The 11,362-nt window shown below is 32.8% G+C and overlaps 1 protein-coding gene across 9 annotated transcripts in view; it reads left to right on the top strand.

Annotated features, from left to right (window-relative positions):
• Positions 1-168: 168 nt before the first annotated feature.
• LOC106159962 (extended synaptotagmin-2-like) overlaps positions 169-11,362 on the top strand; it is a 35,923-nt gene continuing 24,729 nt past the window's right edge. For 8 of the 9 annotated variants that reach the window (XM_087016460.1, XM_087016459.1, XM_087016462.1 and 5 more), the window contains exons 1-11: positions 169-579; positions 5,721-5,762; positions 6,158-6,295; positions 6,779-6,855; positions 7,323-7,389; positions 7,848-7,937; positions 8,421-8,476; positions 9,944-10,064; positions 10,359-10,458; positions 10,622-10,692; positions 11,083-11,165. In XM_087016460.1, coding sequence (XP_086872586.1) covers positions 295-579; positions 5,721-5,762; positions 6,158-6,295; positions 6,779-6,855; positions 7,323-7,389; positions 7,848-7,937; positions 8,421-8,476; positions 9,944-10,064; positions 10,359-10,458; positions 10,622-10,692; positions 11,083-11,165 — 1,130 coding nt within the window. In that variant the 5' untranslated portion in view covers positions 169-294. The remainder of the gene's footprint in view (positions 580-5,720; positions 5,763-6,157; positions 6,296-6,778; positions 6,856-7,322; positions 7,390-7,847; positions 7,938-8,420; positions 8,477-9,943; positions 10,065-10,358; positions 10,459-10,621; positions 10,693-11,082; positions 11,166-11,362) is intronic. The other variant, XM_087016464.1, reaches the window with a different exon arrangement.

Here is an 11,362-nt window from a genome sequence, read left to right as displayed (position 1 = left end):
CTATCAAGTATCGTAATTCCGATCAAGAATAAAGTTTATTGGAAGGGGATACACACACATATATATTAGCCAATCTTTTTGACTCTTTACTTTTTGTCCTTACTTTAAGTTTGAATGACATACACTGAATAAAAACTATTTAACTTATATCAGGTTCCACCCTATCTTTGTTCAACTCGTCCGAGGTCAAAGAGAAATGGAGCACCAAGAAAACCGGCTACAACTACAAGGTTATCCTTGAATTTTGATGAAAATACAATATTTTTCTCTGGTTGCAGTTACCAAAACGTAGGCATGGCTGATAACCAGTCGCAGGTTGCACCTCCACCCCCAGCGAAGGGAGACACGACGATCTTGCAGTTGGTGGTGCGGTATTTGAAACTGGTCGCCCTCCTCCTACTCGTCTGGATAATGGGCTATTTCGACTTCAGCGTCAGTTGGATCCTCCTCGGTCTCTTCATCTTTATGTGGAATGAGACATACCAGAGGAGAAAAAAGCTCCAGACTGAGATCGCCCAGTTTTCAGCGAAGAATGAGAAGGATGAAATATTGGCAAGAGTCGAAGATTTGCCTTCATGGGTATGTAGTACATGTACTATCATTTTCAGATGCCCTTATTATTTGAAATACCACTAAAAGTACTGCTAATAGTTTTATTATCAATGTGACACCATGCAAACTAAGAAACATATTATTTGTAGTGTACTGTTTGCCCTAAAGAAGTTGGGATCGTATCCTAATGGTGACAATTGCAAGGTGTTTGTCAACTGAAAGTGCAACACTAAGAGTTAATTGAATTTTTAGTACTTGTGAATATTATGGAGCAGTGCAAAGTGAACGTGTGGCGAGTATATGCATCTATAAATAAATAAGGGTCCAGTGATTCCTGTACAGAAATAAAATGAACATTGTCATTTAAAAATAAAAAAGCAATCTTGAATGGAAATAAATGTGAGTACCAGTAATATGATCAAGTATAGAATCACAACATAAATTGGAATTTATTTGTATATTATTCTGTTCTAAATGATAATAAAAGTCCTAAACATTGACAGACTTCTAGCTGCATAAAACTAACATATAGGAAAAAATAATTTTGTCACTATTATTTTCATGGTTATGGCCATCATATGCATGGCAAGCAAAATGTGGAATGACGTAATGTATCACATGGTAAAGTTGCTGGTGGTTACACTGAGTCAATATAATGCGTGATTACTGATTAATATTAAGAAAAATATTATGCAGCTTGAGTTTTGCATAAAGTACCATCATTTGCAGACTCGGGTGTAGGTATCTGTTTTGCTTAATGCAAGCATAAATTTATATCCTTGGCTACAGTTTATATATTTGAAGGTAAACAAGAAAAAAGTTTAATTCATACTCGCAATGCAGACATAAAATATTGCAGACTGCAACATAAATTTAAAGGGGGGGAAATAGCAATCAAACATTTAATTGAGACTTGCATTGGATATAAAATTTCCCAAACAGGTGAACTGAAAATATCCTGACACAAGCACATATGATTTACATCTCTGCCAGCTATCACTTTGTGTATACCCGTACGTTCAAGTTATTTTACAGCCATGCATCTTTCTTTTCAATGTGTTTCTTTCATAAATCAATAGTTTTCCAGAAATAACCCCCTATGTTGACCACTCATTTATCCACTGTGCTGTACATATATTATATAAGAACATAAGTGAACCACTGTGGCCAGGTAGGTAGTAGCAAGAGCTGTCAGGTAAAAATAAACAAAACAGGTGGGATAGTTGTTATCTCTTCTCTCACTTTGATCAGATTTAACCTTCCTCTTTAAAGAAGCTGTTTAGTAAAGATTTGGCTAGGCTTGGGTGCTATAAGTACTTTTCTCAGAACTGAGTATATATATAGGGTTGTGCCAATGGCTCAGATGTTTAAAATCAATAGTAATGATAATAATGACTATAATAACAGTAAAAGTGATAACAGTGATTTATTTAAAATAAAATTCAAAAGGGTGAAGTTTACTAAAATGTGAAGATGAAAATAATAATTATAGTACTTAAAAGAAAATTAAACAGATAAAGAGGCAAGGAATTGGTTGGCAGCATTGGTTTTCTGTGCAGCAACTGGTATTATACCATTTTGTCTGACCTTTCTCAACATTTCCCCAAAATATCCTAAAGTTTCCTGGACTGCCAATTACTACATGTTGTCTGTGGTTGTTGATTTATAGGCAACCTTGATGCTGTCTGAAGGCAAAAACTTACAAGCTTTCGTATTGATATAGTTTTGCCATTATTAAATACTGGTATGGATTTACTAGTACTAGTAAGGGATATCTATTGAACAAGACTAAAAGAATTTATTTTTCTTTTTTTGAGTTTTCATCTTTTTTTTTTTTTTTTGACAGCTCTTGCAATTATCAACACTAATGGGAAATTGCAAGGTAATTGATGTCAAACTTACTTATGGTAAGTTGGACAGGCCTTTTTCTGGGCTGCTAGTAATTTCTTTTCAGATACTAGTAAATGACTGGAAAGGATTCAGCCAAAGAAAATGTTAAACCGAGTACAGCTTTAACAAAAATAGTGAAATATTTTACACTTACTGCCTAATGAAAATGTGATTAGTATTTTTTGCAAAGTTTACAATTCCATAGTCAACCCAGACTAAGATGGCAATGAACAGTCAAGACCAAAATTATTATGGGTTTGATTCTGTAAACTACATATATGTATTTAATCAATATGAAACCAAGATTTATCAGAACTCTTCACTCATATTTGTAGTATATCTATACCAGCTGCTGTTGGTGCCTAGTTTCAGCCTTGTTAAAGTATTCCTTTGCATTCCTTTTAAAAATGCCCTTGTCACTTGGTGACCATAAAAAAATACCTGTTCACTGTGATGGGTGGAGGTGAAATTGGGACAAAAATGGGGGTCATGACCAGTTGAAGGTGGTTCTCTTTATTTATTTATTACAGTATCTAGGTTCCTGTCACCTGCAACCTCAGCACAGGTAAATCATGTACTAGTATACATGTTTCAATATGTCAAGCAGCCCCGCGTTATGATTCAGCGTATACATAATAAGGGCACTGTATTATTCAACATGATGTAAACAAACATCAATTCAACTATATTACAGGGAACACATGCGCTGTTGCTTTATTGATATGAGGCTCTTAAACATCTCAATTGGTTTCTAGATTGATGATTGAGATAAACCACACAATAGGTTTCTGTACAGTTGTCTTAGCTCAGCATATGTGGCTACATTCACTGCATTGTACAAAATTGCTTTTTTACCAGAACATTTGCAAAATTGTCTGTCTGTCTGACCCTTCTTCTGTTTATATTAAATTAGTATTATGTATATATCATTTGTCCAACTGTGACATATGTCAGATTCACCTGAGGCAATTCCAGCAGAGTTAATCTATAATTTGATGTTGAAAGGTTAATCGACTCCTTAGTACCCCCCGTTATTTTTTATAATTTTTTTATTTATATATAATGTGGCTTATGGCATGGCTTATTCATTTGAAAAAAAATTAAAGTAGAAAAGAAAGTGGAATTTAATACTGCCTTGTGCTTAAAATTCTACTGTAACCAATTTTTTTTTTTTTATCTCAAGATAAACACGGTGTATACGGTTTAATATACCAGGGTAAGTATTCAAATTTCATTAGAAACGAAAATGAACAAATGGATCGACAAACAAATAACAAGAAGCTACAAAATAAGCCATATCACATTTTCACCCTTGAATTCAAGGTTGTGAAGTTTTGTAGTTTGTGCACACTCCTATAATACATTAAATGATTTGTATACCTGGAGCAATATTATGTCAATATACCTGTGTAGTTGATATGGTGATGATAATCCGAACCAAAGAACTTACTCTACATCACATAATAGTGTGCTGTTGGTTAACTATGACCTAGTCTTAAAGAGGTGAAAGGCATAGGGAGTTGTAATATAGGATAGTATTATAGTGGTCCTACTAAAGTGTCATACCTGTATGTACGTTTAATGGTAATGGTTTGATAATGTTACCTGTAGAGCATTAAATGGGATTTGAGGTCTCAACCTACCTTGTATCAAGTTGTATGTGTGGTTGAAATGGCAACAGTTAACAAAATGTTAGATTACTAGTAAATCTTTGTCCTGCGGATATGCTTGGCTGCAGTGTCGGCGAAAAAAATAATTGTGTAATAAATTTGAGCATCATGACTTGAAAATTTACTCAAAAAAAAAAAAATGTTGATTCAAGTGTTTTGAAAAGATACCTGGCTTATTATCAGATTTTTTTTCTTTTCTTTTTTTTTTTTTTTTTTTGAGTCTCTGAAAATGATACATTTGGAAAAAGTAAAAATGTTAGAGAAAATGAGGAGTAGGAAAATTTTAGGATATAACCCTAGTGTTCTGGGTAGAATATATTATTTTGTTTTTTTCTCCACTTGTTGTTAGGACTGTAAATTTCAAGAGTTCTAAGCTGAACTTAAAATTCTAGTGAACCTGTACTTAGTTAAAGCTTGAATATTGACCATGATAGTAATCTGCATTTTTTTCTGACAGAAGTGATATTGATCAGGCACACAAAGCACCATAATGCCTCTTACATCACTCCTAAGCAAGAGATCATGCTGCTGCAGCTGAAAAAAAAAACTGAAAAATATAACCTGATCCAAAATCATTGGTTTGATTTAGTATACAATCAATGATGAATATCGAGTAGCCACAAATACGTGCATGCACAAACACGCATGGCATGAGATTTGAGGTATACATGAATTTGATATGACAATAAAAGAAAATGTTATAGGGAACTCAATTTCAGTTATAATTTTTTTATTATTATTGATAAAACCTCTATTTTAGACGGTAAATACCAAAGATTGAAAAAATACAACAGCCATAAAGAGGATCAAATTTTTCATTGTTCAGAAATTGGTCTCTGTGAATATACTGAAATAATAATATGGCACATTCCAAATACCTAAATATTATTCTAGAGGTAATTGGTGTGACTTTAACTGATAGTATGCTGGCATTTATTGAAGTGCATTCTTCTGGTTTAAGACAATAGACGTGAGGTTATCACTGTTATCACTGTTAGTTTAACAGTTGTCCTCGAGAGGTCATCACTATCTTCAGTACAAATTTTCTTAACCCCTTATTACCCGGTGTCTTATGTATGGAGGAGCAATTTAAGAGGTATACGATTCATATTTATCTTACTTTGACAGTCTCTTTTTTTTTGTGTGTGTGTGTGTGTGTGTGTGTGTGTGTGTGTTGCTTGCTTTTTTTTTTTTTATAAAAACAAGGCTTGAGTCACTTCTATTTTGGTAATTATGAAGTTTCAGTATTAAGTTTAAATGATTTACCATGAGATTTGACTCATCAATCCCAATATATGATGTGTTATATTCCTTTTTATAACCCCACCAGTTTGTGAACAACATACAGAAGAGTTCATTCATATGAAATTACCCAACTATTATGATATTAATAAAAGAGAATCTTCCAAATTTAAACCCTAAATTGAACTATTTTGCACAAAAAGTTATTCATGTGAACCAGAAGTATGTACAAACATGTGCACAGTCCTACTTTTCATTAATTAAAAACTGAAATTCCAGTGAAAACCTTAGGAGCACACAGCAGCAGTAGCTGCTGTCAGGATGTCGTGGCATGTTGGTGAAAATATTTTTTCTTTCTATTTTTAGGTGTTTTTCCCAGATGTGGAGAGAGCAGAGTGGTTGAATAAGGTATTAGTATAGTTATCAGAGAGAGAAAAGATGTGGAATTTTGGTCTGGCTGGGAGACAACATAAATAGCATACGGAATATTTCAGCTGATTGGGGTTCTGCTAACGTCATCTCATTAAAGCTTGTGCCAGATTCATGATGATGGCTGCTTAAAACCATCGCATTTGTTCTGATATTCTGGCTTCTCTTTCATTATATTGAACTGCATCACCTAATTCAAACTATAAACAAATATCAAAGTCTTGAAGTGGATATTGAAATTAATTTCGATCTGGTGCGTTTAGGTGCCTCTTCCCTTCCTGCAATTTTATTTATTTATTTATTTATTTATTTATTTATTTATTTATCATCCATCCATCCGTCCATATTTAAGCTTTCTTTTGTTTTCTGTTTAGATGATACGGCAGATTTGGCCATTTGTTGGGAAATATACAGACGACTTACTTAGGAACACCATTGAACCCAGTATAATAAACAACCTGCCACCATCACTGAAGTCTTTTAAATTTGAAAAAATTGACATGGGGGATATTGTAAGTATTTTGTATATAGCCTGTCTATTTATTATATTACTTTGTTCCATAAATATTGGACCAAGGATTTTAAAAAAACTTTCTGCACCAGATTATCTTTAGAGGCATTAAAGTACTTGGCATAGAGGTATCGGTTCTGTAATTGCCCAAGGATGTTCCATTTTTAATCTAAGGTTGCAGCTCAGCTGTTCAGATTCAATAAAAAAAACTATACAAATAAAGTCAGTCTGGAATCAGGATCATTATATTTTCATGATATAATATTCAGGTTAATAATATGTTTTACAGACTGCATTTTTTCCCAAATGTACTGAAATGGAAATTAATATGTTTGAACCAAAATATATCAGCCATGAGCCTGCAAGTTCAGTGGCAATTACTTAAATATTCTTAAAATAATTTAACTGGTAACCTGGTAGCATGATTGTAATTTGGCTACGTGTATTTCACATAAAATTTAATAATTTTTCAAAATTTCTTCAGGCTCCAAGAATCGGGGGAGTCAAGGTTTACACAGAAAATGTCCGTAGGGATGAAATTGTGCTAGATATGGATATATTGTGAGTAGAAATTATTAGAAAAAAGTTGAGATGAATGTCTGATATATAGTAAGAGTAAAACGGTATGCTGTAAATATACTTGAAGTTGTGACTGCCTCAAGTTTAATAGAGGCACTGTTAACTAGCCTAAATACGTCAGCGAATACTGGCATAGTTTTGCTGTTTCTAGGTTAGTTTCCAGTAAACTGAAACTTGGGGTTATCTTTACTCTTTAACATATTCTGACATCTATAGAAATATACCAAATGAATGAAGTTTTAAAAGATTTTGTTAAAACGTTGGAAAGATAGGAGAAAACGTGTACTAGGCAATTAAAAAATTTAGATGCAGAGGTTTTTTATTTAATGTATGTCTGTATAATGTATGTATATATGTGGAAAAAAGGAAAAACACAGGGTTTATATCTAGTTTGTTCTTGCTGAAATAATTTCTTTTTTGACATGTTATTTATTTTTTTTTTATTTCAGTTATGCCAGTGACTCGGACATTAGGGTGAAAGTGAAAGGAATACAGGCAGGAATTAAAGATCTGCAGGTAAATATACAGAGAAAATGAAAAAAAAAGTGACTGAATAAAAAGTTTAAAAATTTAAAGTGGGAAAAAAAACTGGGTAACTTCATGGAGAAGGTCCAATCTGATTGCCAAGACGTCAAAGATATATCCCAAATGATTTTTTTAATGATGAGGTATATAAAAATGTAAGAGAAAGTTATGCATGTTATGTTTTCATGTCTTTCTAATGAACTTTTAATGTTTTTCTAATGAACTTTTCTCAAAATATAGCCACCATGGGAAGTATGCTATATTTCATAGCCATTCCTGGCAAATGTCAGAATTACTGTTAAAGTTCATCTTATTAAAAAATTGGCACTGACTTCCAGAGACGAGGATGGAGATTTTAAGTTGGGTGACTAGTCTTATTATAGGAAAAAGAAAGTAGAATGACCAAATTATATTGTGAGTGTAATATAATGATCAATTTCTGTCCTCAGCTACGTGGTACCCTGCGTATTGTCTTTAAACCATTGATAAGTGTCATGCCTATGATTGGGGGAATAACTGTCTTCTTCCTTAACAGACCTGTGAGTACAGTTCTCTTGATTTTGGAGATATTTCTTTTATATGAGATTTCATTTCATTTATTTATACGTAGTATCATTGATAGCACACATTTAATTTCATTTTTTTTTTTCATGAGAGACTTTTGCTTAAGTCTGGTGTAAATTTTAAGTAAAAAATTATAATTTGTGTGAATTTTATTAACTTTTGGATGAGCCAATTCTGATGTTTTGAAGTTAGCAAAATGGTTTGTTAATCTTGGTTGAAATGAGCTATGATTTTTTTACAAACTTTTTAACACCACAAACTCCACCATGATAAAAATTTGTGTGTATTTATATCCAGATAGTAACCATTTAAAGTTGATTGTGGAAAAAAATATAATATTAAATAATTATATTTGCTTAAAACAACCTCAAATTAACTCAGTCTTGCATATTGATAAACAAAACTGTGGATTTAATTTTTAATTTTTATACAACATTTAAAATGAGTCCTTTTTACAGATGATAGATTTTAATTTGACCAATGTGGCCAATGCACTGGACATCCCTGGTCTAAGGTGGGTGGTAGTTTTATTTCATTGTGTTAGAGGAGTCATGGTAGAAAGGAAGATTGCGTTGAGACTCTAAATTCTTTCTTATCTAACACAATGCTGTGATTTGCACATCATAACATGAAAAAGTGAATTTCAGAGTTATGCTGGCATTCATATTTTGTGTAAAATTTTACAGAATTTTGAAGGGAGCTTTTTTTCTGTTTGATGAAAAGTTGTTATGCAAATATAACACAAACCGAGTGCATCACTGTTGTGAGTCAGAGAGTCACATTTCTTTATGGAATAAACAGTGAAAGTCAAAGAGAAAGGTTTAATCAGAAACTGTTAATGGCCTTTCAAATGAACTATTTTTAAAAGGAAAATGGGATGTGATGTTGAGGACAGAGAGTTTAGCATGAAGATAATTTTGAAATATGAATCAATGCATCTTAATCTGCTACTGTCATTTTTTTTTTCTCTCTTTAACACTCTCATTTCTAGTTTCAGTGAAGATATATCTGATATAAGGTAGCAACTTGTTTTTCTCATTTATGAACTACGGAAAAAGCATTCTCGCCAGTCTGCACAGTGCTTTAGCAATTCTGTGATTCAGTAGCTCTTTTATTCCAATCTTTTGTAAATCAAATGAGCATTTGCTGGCAATAATTGTTATCCCAGTGGAATTTGTCCACGTAAGATAATCACTTTCAAAGATATGACTATGGTTGATTGCATTTTATCCCAAGAAAGTATTATACCTCAAGGATAGATTCTGAAATAAGATTTGCCACTGATTCAGTAGCATATAAACTTTGGAAAAGTGTCATATTGTTTGTAAGATGAAATATATGAATGGTAACCAAAATCCTTAAGATTTATCGGTATAAGATATATACACTGTTTCTCCAAAACCCAATTGTAGTTACTGAATTTGTTTCTTTGTCCAGTTTGGTTTTTGACCCTTACACTCCGCTGTTATCTTAAATGGCTCATGCATGCCCAATAAACTCATTGTGCTTGTACCTTTGACTGCTACGGAAAGAGACAATGTTAATATTGTTAACAATTTAAGTCAATTCAAGAGATTGCTGCCAAAATATCAAAAAAAAAGGAAAATCAAAATTACAGTGTGATCTTAAATGCTCATTACAGCTATTTTTCACAGTAGAGTCCTAATGATAACAATAAAATATTATGGATTTGAATTCATTGGTTATTACCTCGATGTCAGTCCAACTTAATAGAGGATTTAAGTTTAATAGAGTGCACTTTTAGTTAGTTTACACACAGTATCAATTTGTCACCTTAAAGATCTCTCAAATTCATTCTTCTATCACAATCCTGTCACTCTTGCCCCAACTGCTTTAAGCTTCCTCTCTAACTCAGCCTTTCTCTGCTAAATTAATACAACTGAAAAAAGGAAAACATATACTCTTTTGAATTCTAAATTTTAGTAATGTTTTTTTTTTTTTTTTAATTTTGTGATTTCAGTGGTATCCTTCATCATGCCATTCGAGATCAAATAGCTGCTATGATGGTACTGCCAAATAAACTCCCCATACAGCTGTGCCAACAGGCTGAAATCAGCCTTCTTAAATACCCTCTCCCACAGGTAAGTCAAGCCTCCTCAAATACCCTCTCCCACAGGTAAGTCAAACCTACTCAAATAGCCACTACCACAAGTAAGTTGAAAGTGCAGCATTTTTTTTTTTTTTTTGGTATGTATAATAAACTAACATGATTTTTAGTTGATTTGTTTTCTTCATTTTTGTTTTTAATTTAATTTTTTTTTTTAATCTTGAATTCAACTTCTTGTATTTAGATACAATTTTTTACAGTTTTCTGTTGACAGTTTGCTTTTATAATTTTGCCTTTATAATTTTATTTTCACTATCCAAATACTTAGGGTGTGCTCCGTATCCATGTTGTTGGTGCCAAAGACCTGATGAAGGCTGACATTGCGTTCATAGGGAAGGGCAAATCTGACCCATACTGCAAGCTCAGAGGTTAGAACTCTCTCTCTCTCTCTCTCCTTAGCTTCTTTTCCCCATTATTATATTTCAAGTAATAAATTGGTGTATTAATATTGAAATGGTATTTAAAAAAAAAGAACCCACTGGCCTATCCTGTTATTCTGAGGTGTAATGTTTTAGTTTTATTTCTTTACAGTTGGTGCTCAAGATTTTAAGACGAAAGTGATAAATAATGAACTCAACCCAACATGGAACCAATTCTTTGAGGTAAAGCAGTCTATGAATTTTTAAAGAAGTCATGTATTGAATTAAAATGCTGTAAAAACATGAAGAAATGCATAAGTGACTTTCAGGAATGTGAATCAGCATGACATATTAAACAATATGCAGACTGTTAAGGGAAATTTCAAGTAATAATCACAAGAATTGAAGTGTATATAAAGTTATTCCTGCTTGTGCTCTTAGCATCATGACAACCTCATTCTATCTCTACAGTAACTATGTTAAACATACAAAGTTTGTATATTTCTATAAATATGTTGTCTATGCCTGCATGAGCACACATGAAGTAAAAATTGAAATAAGTAGGTATGCTCCAGAATGTTTGAAGGTTATTGTGAATTTTTTCTTCTTTTTCAATTGGTTTTTCTTTTTTAGGCCATCATTGACCAGCGTATGGGTCAGATACTGGAAGTCAGAGTCTATGACAAGGACCCGGACAAGGATGACAAGATAGGAATGTAAGTATTCACTATGCAAATGCATGCACATATGCCGAACATATGCAACATGCCAATGCATGGAATTTGTGGTAGGCAAGTGTGTGTGTAATAGTAAAATGGTGCACAAGTGTATGGTTTTTGTGGAATAGCCATCATTGTATGGCTCTGCACAGAATTTTGAATTGTTATCTACAAGGTTTGCCCATCTAATGCTT

This window comes from Lingula anatina, chromosome 7, assembly GCF_051362555.1.
Source record: "Lingula anatina isolate TDL-2025a chromosome 7, LinAna3.0, whole genome shotgun sequence".
NCBI classification, from domain to species: Eukaryota; Metazoa; Brachiopoda; class Lingulata; order Lingulida; family Lingulidae; genus Lingula; species Lingula anatina.
Note: the sequence above shows the minus strand (reverse complement) of the source record. Positions and strands in the feature narration are given on the sequence as shown.